General features: G+C 38.2%; 1 protein-coding gene across 7 annotated transcripts in view; it reads left to right on the top strand.

The window, feature by feature from the left end:
- The window catches only part of BTRC (beta-transducin repeat containing E3 ubiquitin protein ligase), a 178,696-nt gene extending 161,913 nt beyond the window's left edge, over nt 1-16,783 (top strand). For all 7 annotated transcript variants that reach the window (XM_083364360.1, XM_083364359.1, XM_083364357.1 and 4 more), the window contains 3 exons: nt 1,708-1,786; nt 8,204-8,397; nt 15,891-16,783. In XM_083364360.1, coding sequence (XP_083220486.1) covers nt 1,708-1,786; nt 8,204-8,365 — 241 coding nt within the window. In that variant the 3' untranslated portion in view covers nt 8,366-8,397; nt 15,891-16,783. The remainder of the gene's footprint in view (nt 1-1,707; nt 1,787-8,203; nt 8,398-15,890) is intronic.
- The last annotated feature ends 4,605 nt before the right edge of the window (nt 16,784-21,388 follow it).

The raw sequence follows: 21,388 nt of genomic DNA, 5'->3' as shown, positions 1-21,388 counted from the left end.
ACTGCATGCAATTTTATATGTCAAAATGATTATTCAAACAAATCAGAAAACTACTATAGAAAGCCAACGTAGGTCTAGTGCAGGGGTAGGCAACCTTGGCTCTTTTATGACTCGTGGACTTCAACTCCCAGAATTCCTGGCTGGCCTAGGACTTCTAGGAGTTGAAGTCTAAAAGTCATAAGGTTGCCTATCCCTGGTCTAGTGGTTAAGTCACCAGGCTAGAAAGCAGGAGATTGTAAGTTTTACTCCCATTTTAAGCATGAAAGCCAGCTGGGTGGTCTTGGACCAGTCACTCTCAACCCAACTGACCTCACAGGGTGGTTGTTATGGGGAAAATAGGAGGAGGAAGAAGGTATATTGGATATGTTGTTCTTTGCCTTGAATTGTACAATTAGTGCCACAGAAAACATGTACTTTTAAAATCTATAAAACTCTTTATCAGTACTAACCAGAATGCTGACATACCAGATGTATGCAATAACATATGAGGGCAATTCGGAAATAAACCTCCATTTGGTTATCAATGACAGACACTCACAGATACAGAACTTTAATTATACACATTAGAAAACTACAACATTACATTAATTTTTGACATAATCACCATTCAAATTGAGGCACTTGTCATAACATCTTACAAGGTTTGAAATTCCTTAGTAGTAGTTGATCGATGCCAAATCTGGGCTATAGGGAGAGTGATCAAAAACATCCCAACAGAACTGCTTCAAAAGTTCTTGGGTGTGTCTAGCGGTGTGTGGGTGAGCATTATGGTGAACCAACACCACACAGGAAGTGGTGCCATAAAAAATCCTGCCAAATGTGAAGATGCCAAAGGAGCGTGGTTTGATCATCAATTCAGAAGTCTACTGTGAAACGTTACGAAAACTCAAGACGAGCCATGCATAACAAGCATCGGGGCATGCTGACTTCCTGTATGGTGTTGGTTCACGATAATGCTCACCCACACACTGCTAGATGCACCCAAGAACTTTTGAAGCAGTTCTGTTGGGAAGTTTTTGATCTGACACCTTTTTATATATTTGTTAAATTTATATCCCCTGCCCTTTTTCAGGAGCTCAAGGTAGCAAGCGTAGTACTTTCTCCTCCAGTTTTCCCCACAAAACATCACGCGAGATAGGTTGGACTGGCCTGAAGCAACACAATAAAACTTTAGGACTGAGAGGGAGCTTGAGTGCGGGTCCTAGTCTAACATGTTTCCCTCCACTAACTTTTTATGTTTGACTTGATTGTTGCTGAAGGTGCTTCCAGTTGGGCTTTTTAATGTCACATGAGAATTACGTGGAGCAGCTACACAGATTGTTTATTCTTCAATCATTAGGCTAAGTTTCAGCACCCTTTAATTTTTTTTTCTGATAGCATAGTACTGTGTTTCCCCAAAAGTAAGACCTACCCCCAAAATAAGACCTGGCCAAAAAAAAAAAGACTGGGTCTTATTTTGGGGGGAACATGTTAAGTCGTGTAGGCAGAACGCAGAGTTAGAGTAGAAAGGCAAATTTCTGAAGAAATGTATACTTCATGTACTTCTGTCTTATAGATTTAAGAAGATTATTTTAACTGAGGTACATATCCCCCCTCTGGAAGATAATTAATTATTAATTTGACTTTAGTGGGTTGGGTGGAGGGCAGTTAATTTTACCTTATACTTGATTTTTAAGAAAATTGTATGGTTTTTTTTTTCTTTATTAGAAAAATTAAGGTCTGGGATCTCTTAGCTGCGCTTGATCCCCGTGCCCCTGCTGGAACCCTCTGCCTGCGCACTCTTGTGGTAAGAACATTCAACTGACTGTGTTCTATTATTAATCTATAATGAAATTTCACCTGGTTTGGTGAATAACAGGAAAGAAGAGTTAATAGGCAATGTAAGCCTCCATTGTTTATTAAACTGCAGCTCCTTTAGTGTCTTAGACTGACCAAAGACAGTGGTTCAAAAAAATTTGTATTGAAATTTGCCTTGTCCACAAAAAAGACAGCTTCTGTTTTGCTTGAATTTTTAACAGATAAGATGTGTGTGTGTGTGTGTGTGTGTGTATACAGGGAGTGCAGAATTATTAGGCAAGTTGTATTTTTGAGGATTAATTTTATTATTGAACAACAACCATGTTCTCAATGAACCCAAAAAACTCATTAATATCAAAGCTGAATATTTTTGGAAGTAGTTTTTAGTTTGTTTTTAGTTATAGCTATTTTAGGGGGATATCTGTGTGTGCAGGTGACTATTACTGTGCATAATTATTAGGCAACTTAACAAAAAACAAATATATACCCATTTCAATTATTTATTTTTACCAGTGAAACCAATATAACATCTCAACATTCACAAATATACATTTCTAACATTCAAAAACATAACAAAAACAAATCAGTGACCAATATAGCCACCTTTCTTTGCAAGGACACTCAAAAGCCTGCCATCCATGGATTCTGTCAGTGTTTTGATCTGTTCACCATCAACATTGCGTGCAGCAGCAACCACAGCCTCCCAGACACTGTTCAGAGAGGTGTACTGTTTTCCCTCCTTGTAAATCTCACATTTGATGATGGACCACAGGTTCTCAATGGGGTTCAGATCAGGTGAACAAGGAGGCCATGTCATTAGATTTCCTTCTTTTATACCCTTTCTTGCCAGCCACGCTGTGGAGTACTTGGACGCGTGTGATGGAGCATTGTCCTGCATGAAAATCATGTTTTTCTTGAAGGATGCAGACTTCTTCCTGTACCACTGCTTGAAGAAGGTGTCTTCCAGAAACTGGCAGTAGGACTGGGAGTTGAGCTTGACTCCATCCTCAACTCGAAAAGGCCCCACAAGCTCATCTTTGATGATACCAGCCCAAACCAGTACTCCACCTCCACCTTGCTGGCGTCTGAGTCGGACTGGAGCTCTCTGCCCTTTACCAATCCAGCCACGGGCCCATCCATCTGGGCCATCAAGACTCACTCTCATTTCATCAGTCCATAAAACCTTAGAAAAATCAGTCTTGAGATATTTCTTGGCCCAGTCTTGACGTTTCAGCTTGTGTGTCTTGTTCAGTGGTGGTCGTCTTTCAGCCTTTCTTACCTTGGCCATGTCTCTGAGTATTGCACACCTTGTGCTTTTGGGCACTCCAGTGATGTTGCAGCTCTGAAATATGGCCAAACTGGTGGCAAGTGGCATCTTGGCAGCTGCACGCTTGACTTTTCTCAGTTCATGGGCAGTTATTTTGCGCCTTGGTTTCTCCACACGCTTCTTGCGACCCTGTTGACTATTTTGAATGAAACGCTTGATTGTTCGATGATCACGCTTCAGAAGCTTTGCAATTTTAAGAGTGCTGCATCCCTCTGCAAGATATCTCACTATTTTTGACTTTTCTGAGCCTGTCAAGTCCTTCTTTTGACCCACTTTGCCAAAGGAAAGGAAGTTGCCTAATAATTATGCACACCTGATACAGGGTGTTGATGTCATTAGACCACACCCCTTCTCATTACAGAGATGCACATCACCTAATATGCTTAATTGGTAGTAGGCTTTCGAGCCTATACAGCTTGGAGTAAGACAACATGCATAAAGAGGATGATGTGGTCAAAATACTCATTTGCCTAATAATTCTGCACTCCCTGTAAAGGTAAAGGTTCCCCCGCACATGCGTGCTAGTCGTTTCCGACTCTAGGGGCCGGTGCTCATCTCCGTTTCAAAGCCGAAGAGCCAGCGCTTGTCCGAGGACGTCTCCGTGATCATGTGGCCGGCATGACTAGACGCCAAAGGCGCACAGAACACTGTTACCTTCCCACCGCAGTGGTCCCTATTTTTCTACTTGCATTTTTACGTGCTTTCGAACTGCTAGGTTAGTAGAAGCTGGGACGAATAACAGGCGCTCACTCAGCTACGCGGCACTCGGGATTCGACCCACCAAACTGCCGACCATCTGGTTGACAAGCTCAGTGTCCTAACCCACTGAGCCACCGCGTCCCTTATATATGTGTGTGTGTGTGTGTGTGTATATATATATATATATATATATATATATATATATATATATATATATATATATATATATATATATATATATATATATGTATGTATGTATGTATGTATGTATGTATGTATGTATGTATGTATGTATGTATAAAATAAATTTGGATTGCTGACAAAGAATTAAAGAGAGACTGATATAGCTATAAAATAACAGTGGCTCTAATGTTAGAATTCGTCACTGCATAAAGAGGAAAAGATGCAGAATACCAAGGTGGAAGAGTGGCATCATAACATAATTTGGGACTTCCATACAGTAAAGATAAAATATATATTTGTAGTTCTCACATGTCCAATTCTGGAATGAGGTTAGGAATTAAGCAGAGGAAAAGCACTGTTGTATAACTTAAGGCCTAATTGTAGAAGAGATTGCCCACAACCTGGCATGCAAAAAGAACATTACTTTTCAAATCCCAGAAGCAAAAGAGGAAATTTGAAAGAGTGAAATTTGTAATCCAGAATGAAATGCCTGTAAATGAAAGAATTTCCACAATCAAGTTGCAAGAGTGGCCAATCATATAAGCAATAGTTGCTTCCAGTATTATGGGACTCCCACATAGAAAGATCTAGAATGAAGACTAACTTTTTTTTTACTTAGTTGGTGCTTATCAAACCTGATTTGGCTCCAAAGACCATCCACTTACATTGAGCTAGTATAAAATACCCTATTTTAGAAAATAATAGTTATTTTCAGCTTTTTGATAATTTAGTTCAGTGCCACACAACTAGAATGAGTGTCTGTATAATCTAGATCAGGTCCTGGGCAGATGGTTGTAAGGGGGGAGGTACAAAAACTATGGTGTTGCAACAACAACTTGCACCTGAACATCAGCAAGACGAAAGAGATGGTGCTAGACTTCTGGAGGAAAAAGGAGAAACCTGCCCCACTTTACATCGGGGGGGGGACTGTGTGGAGAGAGTTTCCTCCTTTAAATTTCTGGGAGTCTACCTCTGTGAAGATCTTACCTGGAAAGTTAATACAACCCAGGTGGCCAGAAAGGCCCAACAGAGACTTCACTTTCTCAGGGTCTTGCGGAAGAACAGGGTAGAACAACGGCTAATGACCCTGTTTTACCGGTCTACTATAGAGAGCGTCCTCTTGTACTGTATTGTGGTTTGGTATGCTGGTCTGACAGCCGCGGATAGGAAAGCATTACAGAGGGTGGTGAGCACAGCACAAGACATTGTGGGCTGTCCCCTGACACCACTGGATGACATCGCCAGGGCTCACTGCCTTGGAAGAGTGAGGAAAATTCTCAGGGATGACTCACACCCTGGATGGTGCCTCTTTACTCTCCTACCATCGGATAGGAGATACAGGAGTATAGCCAGCCGTACCAACAGACTGAAGAACAGCTTTTATCCATGAGCTGTTAGGCTTTTGAACGGGAAATAGTTTTATAAACTTTATGCATGATTGACTTGTGAGGCCAGTGTGTTGTCCAATTAGCTCACATGATGTAATAAGATGGAGGGTTTTTTTCACTGTGAGTTGGGGGTGGGGGCACGAAGGGAGGCTCAGCCAATCTCAGTGTAAACATGGTTGTACTTTGACAATAAAGGTTCATTCATTCAATTATTCTAGCCTGGGTCTTGTGCTTAGGTTTGGCTCATTTGTTACAGACGACGTGGTGAGATCAACTGACCCATCTTCTTCTGAAGTTTCTTCCTCTGATGAGAATAATGTATATCCATTGTTGTATAGAAGTAAACCACTTTATTAGAAGTCAGATTTCATAGAGTAGGCCAAATCAGTAGCTTTTGCCCAATATGCCTAAATATATTTTCATCATCTACAAGTGATGAAGGCAAGTGGAAAAAACAACCACTTTGTTTTGTCTTCTAATGGAGAGGTTTAAATGTGTGGGAAGCAGAGTAGGATTCATTAAGCATAAATGAGGTGCTAGGGGAGTCAGTATCCATTACCCTTGAGTGATTATGTTCACACTTCAGCTGAGACTGAATTGTGAATCCTGCTGCTCATGGCTAAGCTGCTAAGGTAAACAAACCCTAAGATTTCATTGCTTCATTAAAGCTGTCTCCTACTTTTATCCAAGGAAGGATAGGCAGAAACATTTTAAGTTTTAGATGTTTACATAATTTGGGAAAATATCTTAGCCATTGTTAAGTGTGGATAGTCCATATAAAAATGTACATTGCACAAGAATATAACAAATGCTTTCTTGAATGAGACCAATGAAAGGGCCAAGATTTTAGCAACAGCAGGAGTTAACACAGTTATTATAGTGTGGTTCAAATTCTTTCTTATATATTCAGTTCTTAATACTTTGAATATTTTGACATGTTTAGCAGAAAATGAATTGCTAGCCAAGAAAAGATGGTAACTTGATTTCAATAGTATATGTTGGAAAAACAGAAACGCTAATGAAATCATGCAGGAATAATAAAATGCAGAAATAGAATAACAATATTCTCTCAACATACTAAATATGGATATATGAAAAATGGAAATATGTTTTACATTTTGTAAAATTGTTTTCTGTGGCTGTGGTTCAAAAGAACAAAACCCGAACCAGTTCAGTGTTCTGTGTTTCGTTAAAAAAAACCACATTGATACATTTTGAGCATTTCAATCATAGAAACAAGCCTCTTGGCTCTCTTAATTTCATCTAGAATCACTGAACAGAGAAGATGTAGCAATTCATGCTTGGTGCTACCAGCAAACTAACTTGGAAAAAGATTGGCAAAGGGGAAATATTAAATATTTCTGAAATTTCCCGTTATGAAAGCAATTTGATTATTTTTTTCCATATGTTGCGTTGTGCCTTCCTTGAACTCAGGTTCAAATGTATGTATTTCATTTTTTGTCCTTGGTATATAATAACTGAAAGAAAAGTAAGGAAAGTTTACTAGGCTAGATCAGTGTTTTTACTTAATATTAAAAAGAAAAAGATTATAGAGACCTTTTCAAATCAGTTATATCCTTCTGGGCAATAGGACATGATGAAAAAAAAAACGAATTCCAGTCAACCCATTGACACAAATGGGGTAATTTTCAAAAACGTTTTAAGATAAACTTCATCTTAATCTAAATTGTCATCTAAACCTAACCTTGCATGAAATGACAAATATGAATTTCTACCCCAATAGTTCGTCTGGCAGATGTACCTGTTTTGGCAGCCTGCTATCAGCTGGCTGCCAGAAACAAATAAAAAGGTATTCTACTTTCTGCCTGGTGGAGTTGCTGCCCAGGAGAGAGGCCACGCCCTGGGAAGTACCAGGGCCCTATTTACATTGTAACAGAACAAAAAGAGCAGTCATGCACACTACCTTGCTTGGCAAACAAAAGTGCTAAAGACACACAAGAATTGCAGCAAACAGGTCAAACCACTAAGTGCAAACATGCTTTTGCAGCACAATCCACCATAGACTGCATCAGCACTGCAGAAGAGCCCGCACGGTGTGCTTAGCAGGCATACAGTGGTACTATTTTAAAATGTATTCTGACATTTCCACAAGCTAAAAGCCGCAAACAAAGGAATGAATATGAATATTCAGATAGCTGAGCGTTAACACTTTGGGAGGGGAAAGACGAGCAAATTAATAGCTTGATGAATTTAAAAAAGGATGTGCATTCTGTGTATGCTCTTTTGTCCTGCTGTCTGCAAAGTGTTTAGAATGTTTTTGAAAATGAAAACTAACTGCTTGTATAAATGCATCCTGAATCTCAAGAAAAAAGAGTATGCACAGAATGTACACGTGCCTAAGGTCACATCATGCTAATTTGTATTTTATGCATTTACAGTTGATAATATTTGCTGAGTAAGATGTGTGTGAAAAGCACACCCTCACAAAGGGACAAAGTACACATTTGGTATTACTTTTAGTGTTTGCAATATGCTGTTATATCTAGTATCTAGCATTCCTTTTACTTTTACAGGCCTCCTCACCTGATAACAGGATTCCCCATAAGATTCTTTACAAAAACCAGCAGTAGCTCAGCTTCCAGGCTTGAGAGAGCGGCAAGGTGGGAGGAGTGTTACAGCTTCAGGGGTAGTGAAGTTATGAACCATGTTTTGGGCCATCTATTAGCAGTAATGAAACTACTTTTCAAAGATGTGTTTCCTTTAGAAATATAGAATAAATACAAAATATGTTTTATTCTTATCCAATAACTAGAAAAGTTTGACTTTGGGTTGTCTTTCCTCTCTCTAGGAACATTCTGGAAGAGTTTTTCGACTCCAGTTTGATGAATTTCAAATTGTCAGCAGCTCACATGATGATACTATCCTTCTCTGGGACTTCCTGAATGATCCAGCTACGCAAGCAGAATTGAACCGCTCCCCATCCAGAACATATACTTACATATCCAGATAAATGGCACTATACTCTAGATTACAGTTGCAAAGGTAAAGACAAAAGAACTCATAAGTGGCATCAGGCACCATGTAATGGGGAGGCCAGGAATATAAATAGTCATGTAGCTTATAGCATCTTAAGGATTTAATTCCTGAAATGAGAGTATTCCTGAACTCTAAAGATGGCTATGGTCATCTTATTAATCACTTTTTCCAATCAGCCATCCTATTTCTCAGTGAAATTTCTGTCTAACAAAAATCTAACCAGGTGGTTAATAAATGGATAATGTACTACCCTTGTTTGCCATAATATTTTTTTTCATAGCAACAGTTCTCAATTGGAATGTATAAAGGAATAGGGGGAGGGGATATGCCTCAGATCAAGAACCTAAGAGTATTAAGGTAACACAAAGGTAGTTGTACAGATTATTAGAATTGTACTCTGTGTTCCATACACCAAAATCTCTATATAGCACATGTGTGATTCTTCACTGTGATCTCTGTGATTTTCAGGATTTTGGAAGGACTTCTGACCATCTTTAATATATCTACCTCTATGGCCATCCGTTCTCTTTCAACCACTATAGCAATAACAAAAAAGGGGTTCTAAACCAAGGAACTGCCTACTTCAACTTAAATGTACTTTAATCTTATATGAATGGCCATTTGTGCAGTATTTTGCAAATTTAGATTATCAGCCATAGGGAAGCACTTTGTTTGCCTAATCTGTTTCAGCAAAGGCGTGTTGTGAAATTCTGCCATCACTTTCATGGCAGGCCTGCAGAAACATCTTTTTCCAGGCTTCCGGTTTTGCGATCACGGCGCCAGCGGACATGCAGGGAGAGTGTTCTCTCTGCCGCCTGGTTTTCCTCCGTTGGGAGACCCTGAAGAGGGTCAACAGTCACCCTGGAGGGGCGACGACCGTGAGGAGGACCTCCAATTGATCGCGGAGGGGCAGCAGCCCCTCCGTTTGATCTGGAGCAGCTCCTTTGGACCAGTGAAGAAAAGATCGGCCGTCAATATGGCTGATCACTAAGCCGTCACCAGCCGAAAGGCAAAATCACCACCAAGCACGATGTAAGCAATGCGGAGGAATTGGGTGAGACCTTACCTTACCTTTCTTTTATCCCCAACTACTTTCCTGTGGGAGCATTTTTAAATTTTCTTTTCCCCCCCAGGAATGGTGGTGTTTGCCTACCTAGGGAATTAAAGCTTCAAAAAGAAAAGAAAAGAATAAGTAAACTAAACAACTAAATAATTGGACTTGCACCTTTTGGATATTTTGAGTACCAAAAAGTTCCTATTTCTACGGAGACCTATTACCTTATCTATTTGTTAAGCTGGGAATTAAAAAAAAACAACTGGATAAAAGCCTAACATGAGTTTGGAAAAAAGACTTTACATACTATTGGGGACATCTTGTGGCGATGCCTGGTATAGCAAGTGAACTTTTTTTGACTATGAGACCTGCTTACAGCCTAGATTTCTCCTTGGTACTATCTGAAAAAGATAAGAACCTGAAACAGCTGGGCAGTGAAAACAATTTCTAGGAATAGTGGAGGTGGACATTCACTGACTTCTATCAAAAATAGCCTCCCCTGCAGGACTATCTGTAAATACCTTAGAAATGGAAGAATACTACCACAACTTAACTATGAGCTTATACTTGAAAAAATCCTTGAAGCTACTGAGCTAATGAATTCCACACTGAAAGACAAAGGTGCCAGCCTAAATTTACAAAATGAAGCCCTGATTTCAACTGATGAACTTACAATCCCAAAAGCAACAGAAGAGGAAGAAATTAATATCAAAACAGAGGACTTTAAAGAACAAGTACAATCCACTGAGAACTTTGATATCCAAACCTTGATTTCAACTAAAAACTATACAATTCAAAAAGCAACAGAAACTGAAGAAAGCAGCACTAAGATGAAGGGTGCTAAAGATCAACAAATATAGCATATTGAGAATCTTGACAACCAAACAACAACCACAACATTGGACATGACTTCTTACCCAAGCCAGAAGAAGAAGAAGACCAGATTGAACTGACGACAAATATATTAAACCAAACATGGAGATTTGAACTATTAGGGCAGCAATTCAATGATTACAAAGTGGCCAGTTCCTTTGAAAAATTCACAACTGGATGATCTCCCTTGATTCAAATAACATGTTTAGGAATGAAGGGAGATCCACTTGAGGCACTGGTATGGAAGCCTGCTTGGCACAAAAAGAAAGCCAGAGTTAGAGTTAAAAAATGGGATATTTTTTTTATTCATAATGGAAGAGCCTAAAACTTCACTTAATGGGCTTAAGGGAGATTTTAAAAGATATTAATTGATTTAATATTTAGGACTTAGATTTACAAGGGAAATGAAAATTAGCTATTAGAATATAGTTTTGAATTATGGATTGAGACATTAAATGATACTTTATTAGTAAGTGATGAGGTACTAGGATGAGAAATAGAATATATCTGTGAAATAAAATAAGAATGTATTTAAGTAAGCAATTTGTGTATTATAGATATGACAGCTATTATGTAATAAAATAAGGGAAATTTGAGTTACCCGAAATCTAATTATTATGGACCTTAAAGGCCAAATTGGAACACCATAATTGAAATTAGGTAAAATTTAAAAACAGGACATGGATATGTATAAGTAAAAATATATTGATGAATATTTTAACTGATCGTGTTATAATTAGAAATGTACTAACTTGAATGTGATATAGTAATTAAGGGAAATAGGGAATTTTTGATGATGTAACCTGAGACATGTACAAAAGATCTTGTTATTGGGACTATTGATTACTCAATCACCATACTGCTTCTTAAATATTTGGATGTAAAACTGGAAAATTTAATAAAACTTGTTTTTTTTAAAAAAAGAAAAAAATCTCTTTCCACTTAAAGGCATTTCTGTGAGACTTAACTCATACTGCAGTTGATTCAGCAGAAACTACGCTGTACATATCATTCAAACAACCCATAGATCTAGGCTGTCAGTTATCTTGATGATTAATGTCAGTTTATATAGCCTCATTGAACAGCCCATACAGTTCTTCAATTAATACCAAGAGAAGTCGCTTGGTAACCCGTAGAGACCCTCAGGAGTTAATATCACGAGAATTTCCTCAGCATCATTTATAAAAAGTAACTTTTTAATAGCTCTGAGGTTCAGAATAGGAAGACAAGATGCATCGTTCATAGTGATTTATCCTATAACCTTGGATATAAACTGGCATCCAAGGTATGTGTGATAGTAAGAACACAAGGTCTGTGATAGAGTGTCCCAGAAAGGGAGATAAAGTGGGAAACTTCCACCTGTCTTAACTTTCAGTCATGCCTCTGTAACCATTCTGCAATTTAGAGACATGTTGTAACGTCCTTTCTTGGTTCCAAGATGTCAGGCTTGACCTCAGGCCATTATAGTCCAGACCCCATATACTTAAAGGATCTTCATGATTCAGGAGTATTTTGATTAGTACCTCTATTATATTTGGCTTTCAACTCTATAGTTATCCAAGATTGTATCTACCTTCTGATCTTTGGTGTATGGACAACCAAAGATCAGTAATTAGTATGTCTACCTTCTATAGCTTTTATAGCTAGATATTTTATATATAAATATAAATCTATATATTTTATATATAAAAGCTCCTCCTTTTGAGACTATCCACAGATATCATATGATATAATCAGAGTCGTATGTTTGAGCAATGGTATGAAATAAATGCAATATGCAAGGTGCCAGATGATCTGAAGCATTTAACAACAGAGAATAATAATTTTCTATGTTGACAAGAAGTTGACATCAGATAATAGGTCAAGAACAACACATACACCCGTAAACAATGGTGCCACTATGCGTCAAAAACAGCAAAACAAAATGTAAAGATAATATTTTATTCCAGAGAATCTCAAATGAGCTATTATGACAGCTGTAGATTTAGAGAACCATGTGAAGGGTAATACCTAATCCAAAGGAAAGCCAGTAAGCTTGTGTCCTCACTTTAAAACTCAGAAAACAATGAAAAAATGAAATAGGCATTTTTTAAATCCATTGGTGAAAAATAGTGTCCCTTTACAAGGAGGGGAAGAATGAGAAACCTTATGGAATTTTTGGACTGCTAGGAAATAATTCACACTCCAAAGATCAAAACCGATACACCATTTTTCTCTTCAGTATAGTAATATATCGTAAAATTCATATTTCAGTTTAAAGTGTGGAAACCTCTCAATGCGCCTTTAGGAAGTAGCGTGCATATCTTCCTTTAATGAACACACACACACACACACACATACACACACACACACACACACCCTGAGAACCAGGCTCGTGCACTAAACAGTAAACCAGTTTTTGAATCTAATTGAGGATATTGTCAGTTTTACTACTAAGGGTCCTTCTCTGTCAAACAGCAGGTCTTTAATGCATGCCCTTGCTTTCTGCATGAGACCTGTGGAGTAGAGCCAGGCATGCTGATGAAGGGTGATAGTGTCATCCATAGTTTTAGATGCACAATTACCAATGAAACTGGCAGTGTTTTTCTCCTGCTGAGCAACCCATGTTGCTTTTTCTTGGAAGAGTTTAACAATGTCCTTTTTTCTTGTAAATACTTACCATGCCAACCAATATTCATGGCTCCATAGGAGGGTAGATAGACAACTTAGCAATGGACATGTCTTTTTTACCACTAATGAATATACTAACTACCAATGCCTGCAATGGTTTGATAGCTCACTATTGCTTTATTCAGATCCAGGAAATGCAGATACCCCAAAGGCAGAAACTCTTATATCACCTTTCTATAGCTCCTGGCAGTGTGCAAGACTTTGGAGCCTTTGCACAGACACCAGACAGTGCAAATTACATTAAACAAGTTACATTCGGTTACATGGTACCTGAATAAATAGGACATTAGAAAATCCCTCACACAGTTGTTGGTTCTCATTTAGAACTACAATAGAATCAAAATGTATCTCATCACAGCTCATCTTCTGGGCAGGATATTTTAACAGATTCATTGAGTCAGTCACCTCCTCTCTCCTGACTAGCATCTGCAACCAACTGTGATTGTCATCTTGCTTCACTGTGGGAACAGGCAAACATAGAAATGTTTGCAGCCCAGAACAGATAGAATACTGAGAATTCCACTAGGGCCAGCATCAGTTCTAGTTCATCACTTTCAGTTCTGTGGGTCAGATGTCTTTGTTTTATCCCATTCTACTGTTTTCTTTCCTTTGTCTTGATGAAGATGCTTTATGGATTGTACCTTTATATCATTCCTTCATTCTTGGTTTGCTTTTTTTCCTCCTTGGGACCTAAGTAGAATTCCATTGTCACCATGCACACCATACCCTAATTCACGTGCAGAAAGGGTAACACTAACTTAACATCTGAACCTTCAGTATCCACTTGGGAGCATTACAGAGGCTGAGTTCTCAAATACCACTAGATTATGAATTTAGTATAGAAACTTGAAAACCATAGAAATTCAAAGAACTATAATGTTAATGATTCTCAAATTTTGGGGCTATTAAGGCATAAACCTGATTGTTTCCTTCTAGATTTCTTCCTATCTCCTCCACTCTTCTCCCAGCACTAGCCTTGTAGCTTCTTCTAGAGGCCCATTTCAAAGACTGTCACTTTCCACATATTCCACTGTTAGATATTTCTTTAAAGGTTGTTCAAATTTTTCATTCCCTCCAGTTTCATTCTAGTATGGAACTTTTCTCTGATTTTGATGGGTGTAATGGAAAGGCCTTCACGCCAGTGGCTTTGTGCCTTTTATGTTTATTGTTAAGACAGGATTTCTAATTGGCATCCCTTTCACATGCAAAACCATTAAACTTTGTCTTGTGGGTTGTGATGAGCTGCCTCTGATACATTGTTGCATTTTACAGCTAGGTGTTTCCTTACTTCTCAAACTTTTTGATATGTCAGTCTAGTACAGGGGTAGGCAACCTCGGCTCTTTTATGACTCATGGACTTCAACTCCCAGAATTCCTGAGCCAGCTATGAAGTTGAAGTCCATGAGTCATAAAAGAGCCGAGGTTGCCTACCCCTGGTCTAGTACTTCCCTCCCTCTGCCCCGAACAGAGCAATTAGTTGGAAAGGAACTAAGTCATTTGGATATGCTTTAGGATCTTTTTTCTTTTGTCTAACCCCATACTATGTGGACCAAATTTGTCAGGGTTTCTTGGTATCAACAAGGCTTTCTCAAATTAGAAGAATTGAAGCCATTAGTTTCTTTTGTTAGTTCATTGATAAGATATTTTTTTACCACAAGACCAGCTGCTTTAACCATACACCTTAGAGTGGTCTCCTCCTGGGCAAACGTATGAGAATGGTTTGGTTTGAACAAGAATGCTTGTTCAGGAAAGCAAAGCTATCTCCGATGTGTTCACAATCAAGTGTGGCTTTTTAGATAAAAAGTTGTTACTCACCCATCTGTGTGAATCTCAGAGATCGTAATGAAGAATAGCTTATATAGTCTTATGACTTTCAAATCTTCAGAGATGGAAAAATGGAGTCTAATATATCAGTTATATAAAGCAATAACAATAGCAACAGAACTTAGACTTATATATCACTTTACAGTGCTTTAGAGCCCTCTAAGCCAGACATGTGAAACTCGCGACGTCATGTGACGTCGCGCGACGTATCAGAACTTTTTCCCATTGCCGGCAATGGGATGGGCGCAGTTTCTCCGTGACGCTCCGGCCCACGGGCCAGCAGATTGACACCCCTGCTCTAAGCAGTTTACAGAGTCAGCGTATTGCCTCCAACAATCTGGGCCCTCATTTTACAGATCTTGGAAGGATGGAAGGCTGAGTCAACCTTGAGCCTGTGAGAATTGGGTCTTCTGAACTGTTGGCAGCCAGCAGTCAGCAGAAGTAGCCTACAATACTGCATTCTAGCCACTGTGCCACCACAACTCACTGACAATCTCTGTTAATTCTATGTATTGCAATATAGCCTTTATTTGAAGAGGATAATAATGTGTAGGCCTCAGCCTGTCATTCTGACTGCAGCAGAGAGGTTGGATAAGTGCAGCACAAGTTGGTGGTCTCGTTTTACTTCTTAATTATTCATTCATTTATGTTGTGGGTTTATCAGTTTTTTCCTTCTCAAAAACCACTGACAATTAGAATCCAAAAGTGTTGTGTTTCAGGTATACACTTCATAATTATATCACACTCACAGAGCTGTATGTACATTCACTTCATGCAAGTTCAGCTGTATGCATGATTTTTATTTTAGGTTATGTAAAGGTTTCAGTATATTTTAGGCATTATATATAAATGCAGAAAGAACTACTCAGTACCCCCCCCAAATGTATTTTTTTTCCAGTTCTGTAGAGCTATTCATTGCATGTTCCGTGATTAATATGACAAATGTACAAAGAAATTATAAATGTTCATTCAAATAAGCTTAATGTAGTTCTCTTTAATTTGTAAAGCATGTAAATTAAGTTCTAGTTACAAAATTATAAATTACAAACAATTATTTCCTTGTCTTTCTTTTCCTCAGACTGAGCTGCAATACTTAAAAGATCTGCCAATCCCAGGGCAAAAGATTTATCCTCAAAACAGATATTGCTGAAGAGACAGAGGCTCTCAGACGCTTTTGGAACAAAGTTCTAATGCAGTTGATCTCAAACAAGTTCTTCTCAACACCGCTGACTGCTTGAGTGCTGCTATATCAATGATTTCTTTTATCTTTATTGAATGACTGATGTGCACACTTTCCCTCTTCACACTGAGTCCCCTCAATCCCCTGTGCAGACTTCCTATAAATATATTTAACATGTCAGAATTTCTTGCTTTGCTCTTAAGCAGAAAAATCATTACCATCATTCATTCAACTGGGAGATCCCTTTTGATGTGCAAGTAAAAGAGGAACAGCGGGCTGAGGCCTCTTAAATTTTGAGACTTGTATAAATGGTCCCTCTCTTTCACTGTAAGATGGCCTTGGACTGCAAAGAACTGCCAGGTGAATGCCAAATGAAGGCCCAGGTGGCCAGAAAGTACTAGGTGGTCATAATGGGAGTTTAAAACCATTTCAATTAAGAGCTTTTCATTTATTTATCTGTATTAAATGTTAGTCTGGGAGATGCTAGTAAATGAAAATGTAAGTTTTATTTTGTAAGTCTAATATTGCTTAAGTGGAGAGGTTTATTGATCATCAGTTTTCTTCTTTCAATGGATGCCATATTTAAGGAGGGTACAGTACAAAAAGCTACAGAAACTACAGGGTTGCCTATATCTCCCTACCTTTTTCCTATATCTATATTAAATAAATGCTTGCAAAAAAAATCTTATTCTTCCTACAAACCTAGTTGAATCATTTGTGAATGAACCAACATTTATGTATTCTCCCACCTAATTGGAAAGGTACTAATAAAATAATGGATGTTATGACTCCACATTTCAGCTTTTAAGTTGGAAGCCCAGTTTATGTAGGAAGAGAAAATAGTGGAAAAGAAAATTGAAGGGGTTTTGTGCCGATTTAGAGAGAAAAATAAACTTGTTCTGTATTTCTAAGTAATCCCATGATAGGGTCACTAGGCAGCCACCATCACTAACTGGGGGTATTGGAAAATAAGAGCTTAATTCAGTTGGCAAAGTTATGTTTTTAAGTGTGAAATTCCAGAAAACTAAATGTTTATGTTGCTAGAGTAGTAATTGGCCCAGTACAATCCCTAGTAGCAGTCTCAGTGGATCATAGGTTGATGGGAAGACAGAATATTTGGGCAGCTGGTTTCTGTCTATGTTTTTTCATTCTACATATAATCTATTATCCAGACCCGCTATCATCAAGGAAGTACAGCCTGAGACATTGGTTTTCAAAACAATGTTTTCTCTCCTGAATGCCCTCAGTGTTTGTGCATGTGTGATTGTTTCCCTCTGCCCCCTGGGCGGAGTTTTAAGTAGGGTAAGATGTGGCTAGTGCAACTTTGCTTGTATATTCAGTCCTGTTCCTTCCTGCTGTTTTCCCCAAATATTTTAGTGCTGTTTGTTTCCGAACAAACCAAATACTGGCCAGATAATCTTGGATGTATAAAGTATGTTTTCATAGACAAAGTTTCCATTCTAAAGAAAAAAGCTGAAATTGAACTATTCGGATAGAATGAAGATAAATCATTCATTGCCATGAAAGTGGCCGCAAAAGGAAGACTTTTTTCCTTTCAACTTCACCCCGCATGAATTGAAAAAAAACTTTCTGTTGAATCCCCAGGTTTTGTTGTCCATTGGCTCTAAATATTCCACCTTGTCTTTTCTCTTTCTGTTCAAAACATTAAAGCAGACATGTCAAACACAAGGCCCGGGGGCCAGATCCGGCCCGCGAAGTGGTTTCACGTGGCCCGCAAAGCCATCCTGGAAACAGTGAGGGAACGGCCCCCACTGCCTTGGCCCTGGCCCAGAGACCCTCGTTCTGCCAGAGACCCTCAGATCTGTCCCACTCCTGCCCAGGCCCCCATAGGCACCCTTGATGCAAACGATGTAGAGCTGGCCATGCCCACCCAGTAGGCCATACGCACTCTAGCCACACCCACCCAGGCCACACCCACCCGGCCCCCTGAGGGCAACCGCAATGCTGATGCGGCCCTCAATGAAATTGAGTTTGACACCCCTGCATTAAAGGATTGATTGAATATGTAATTCTCATATCTAAAATGAAATTTGCTTTGGAATGAATAATAACTTGAAAATGTGAATTGTATATTCACAGTGGAAGCAAATTGGAGCACAACTAAATTTTAGTCATAAGGAATATTCTTACTTTAAAAATTTGTATTTCTAATACTTGCAGTTGATTATTTAAAACAAAAATGTTCAATTAGGGACACAGCTGAATAAAGGAATCCCTTGCAATAATAGTGAGCCATTTTCACTGTTCCATCATCAGGGAAGCTGAGCATTTTAAAGATTATATTAAGAATTTATGTATGTTTATTACATTAGAATGGGATAAGCACCCCACTATGCAGTTAACAAAATCTATTTTGATTAAATAAGAGACTAAGGAAAAAGCTTCATGTGTATTCCTCTTTTCTGGTCTCAAAGATAAGAATCTTTTTGGGCCTGTATGAGCAGTGGGATTTCACATTACCCAAAATTAAACGTTTGGGGATTTTACTCTTTCTGAGTGAAATTCTAATGCATCTAGTAACAGCATCATCAAGAGAAATGGTGGTCTGTGTGTAATTTCCTGCTGCCCTCTTGATTTGGGAAAATCTTTAAAGACTATTAATTTTTTTAATCTTAAACAGCCTGTCTGATACATTTCAACATTGCGAGCTATACATTATTTTTTCTCTCCCTTCCTAAATAATTAAATTATTATTTTCCTGAAACAGAAAACCTTCCAAAGAGTTATTCTTCACACTATATCTAGATAATCCTTAACCTCCATTTTTCTGACATTGACCCCATATATCCAGCTGAAAGTGAACCAAGGATAGTAATGAAAGCACAATTGTCTCCCTCATGCTGACTCCAACTGGGTTCGGATGCCTAGAATGCACATTCAGGAAGCGGCATCTCTGATAAAATAATTTTGGCTTCCTCCTGATTTATATCATGCCTACTGGAATAAAGCATAGATGCAACTCATCCTTTTATAGAGCACCATAGGGAAATTTCTGTTGGTGTTTCTGTCTGCTTCAAAGTCATAGCCTTTTTAAGATTTTGTAGCAGTTTTGTTTTTCAGTAAAGTTACATATCAAAGAGATAGCCTAGTTTTACAAAATGTAATTGGACTGTAGTTCTTCTATTTTTAGCGACCGTGCTCATTCAAGTAACTGCAATTATTTGGTGGCCTTTCAGAAATGGGTCCTTTGATAAACCTCCATGCTATGTAATATTTTCTGATGCTTTTTTCTGGAACACCTGCAAATTGTCTGTTACGGTCCCATTTCTAGATGCAGAAATATCTGCACAGAATATTAGAGATCTTTTCTTGAAGATTTGGCTCATAGATTGATTTATATGGATAAAAAGCACAACATTTAATGCTCACAGTAAAAAAAATCAAAAATTCAAATCACTAATCTTTATTTGCATATATATTCAGGATTTAGTCCAACATTAAATGTTGAGCAAGGCATAGTGAAACTATTACGGCTATGAGGAGCTGCATCAGAAAAATAAAACTGGAAAACCATGAAGGTGGATTGTAGAAACTAAAGCTTTTTGATCAAAACATTCACATTTATTTTGCATGCTTTTAAGTATACATTCACTACAAAGAGGGCTAGAAACATCTCATTTGTATAAATAGGAAACAGGTAATTTATGCTCCTGAGATATTTTTAAAAGTATAGCCCTGACAATTCCTGTCTATTGGTTTGGCTAATTTGACTAAGGGAAAAAGAAATTGTTGCTAACCCACACAACATAATATAATAGTAAACCTTTTCAATATCTTCACTCTAAAAGTGTAATTGTCAATCATATTTTATTTTTCATAGCACAAAGGAATAGGATGCTACTTCAAAATCTGGTAAAAATGAATCATGGCAATGTCTCTAATAACTTGTTCCTGTTTGAAAATAAACATCTCAAAGACAAATATATGTTTATTGCAACTGCAGGAAATGCAAAGAATTATACACAGGTGATTAGCAAGCAAATATATGGTCTTATTTGTAACACTGCTCTTTGTTCTTTAGTTTCTAGATCTGGTGAGTGCTTTGGAATTTTTGTGAATATGTTTTGGTGATGTGTAGCTTATATACTAATGTTCACTTGAGCTAGGGGTCATGATAAGTGTGTTTTTTTAAAAAAAAATTAACTCAGAAAAAGAATATAAAGACAAGATTAAGCTGTGAACTCTCTAAGTGTTTTTATTTCTGGAATCCTAAATGAAAAATCTGTTATCCAAATGCTGTAGTGCTGACTTGCGACAGCTTCCCCCTTGAATGTGTTATTAATATTATAGTAACCTATTACACTGTTCAGAATAAGCAGAGATGGTGTGTTCTTCAAAACAGAAAATATTTACTAAATGAATCCTACAAGATATTTCACTGAAATATCATATTATTAGTTTAGAAGATACCCTAGAAACAGCTATTTAAACAATGCTATTGATACAAACATGTACGATCCAGAATTATTTAGATTATACTTTCTTACCATCTTCACTGAGTCATATCCACTTCAGAATTTCAACTTTGGCCTAACTGCTCTTTTTATACATCATCTATTTGCATACATATTCAAATTTTCATATATATGTGCATTCAGATTAATTTTCAAGAATGATTTTTCCCAATGATAGAACTCTCGCAGGTTAAAGCACTCATATTCAGTATTATGGGGAACACCTACTACTAAAATAAGGGGAAGGAACAGTTAAGTCCAAAGTTGCAGATTTTATTTTTAACATTTAGCCATGTAAGTTAAGGAAGGACATTAGGTAACATACTCATGTTATGCAGCACAAGTCAGTGGCTAGAGGTTTAGAGCTAATCATATACTAATGCCTATTGCAAGATATTTACAGACATTAATGGGGAGAGGAAATAAATGGTTAATAGGAACCCATTTGTAAAACAATTTTTTTATGTGCGTATGTGTACACATGCATTGTTCTGTACCAGCCTGCTACCGGCACTGCAGAAAAGGCAGGGACAACCCCTTTTACAAGAAGGCAAGAGGCTGGAACTAAGCCTGCCAAATTTATGGATACAAAAGCAAACAGAACAAGACACGAACCATGAAACAGGAGCTATTCAAGAGGTTGCCTTCAGCAAACCAGCCCTCCCACGCATTCCCCTTTTATACAGTTCAGGGCGTGGCTTCTCTCTGCCTCCTTCCGAGGTGCCCTATTGCCTTCCTCTGTTTACTCCTGATTGACTGCCTCCTGCGTCGGGCGTCCTTGAACAGGGCCAGCTGTGGGTCATCTTCATCCACGCTGTCAGGCTCACACAGCTGGGTCTGCGTCGTGACCAGATGGGAGGGGCCTGGCTGAGGGCTCTGTGGAGCCTCAATATTATTCTCAGCAAGCTCTTCAACACCCCC

This window comes from Vipera ursinii, assembly GCF_947247035.1.
Source record: "Vipera ursinii genome assembly, chromosome: 5".
In the NCBI taxonomy this organism is placed as follows: domain Eukaryota; kingdom Metazoa; phylum Chordata; class Lepidosauria; order Squamata; family Viperidae; genus Vipera; species Vipera ursinii.
Note: the sequence above shows the minus strand (reverse complement) of the source record. Positions and strands in the feature narration are given on the sequence as shown.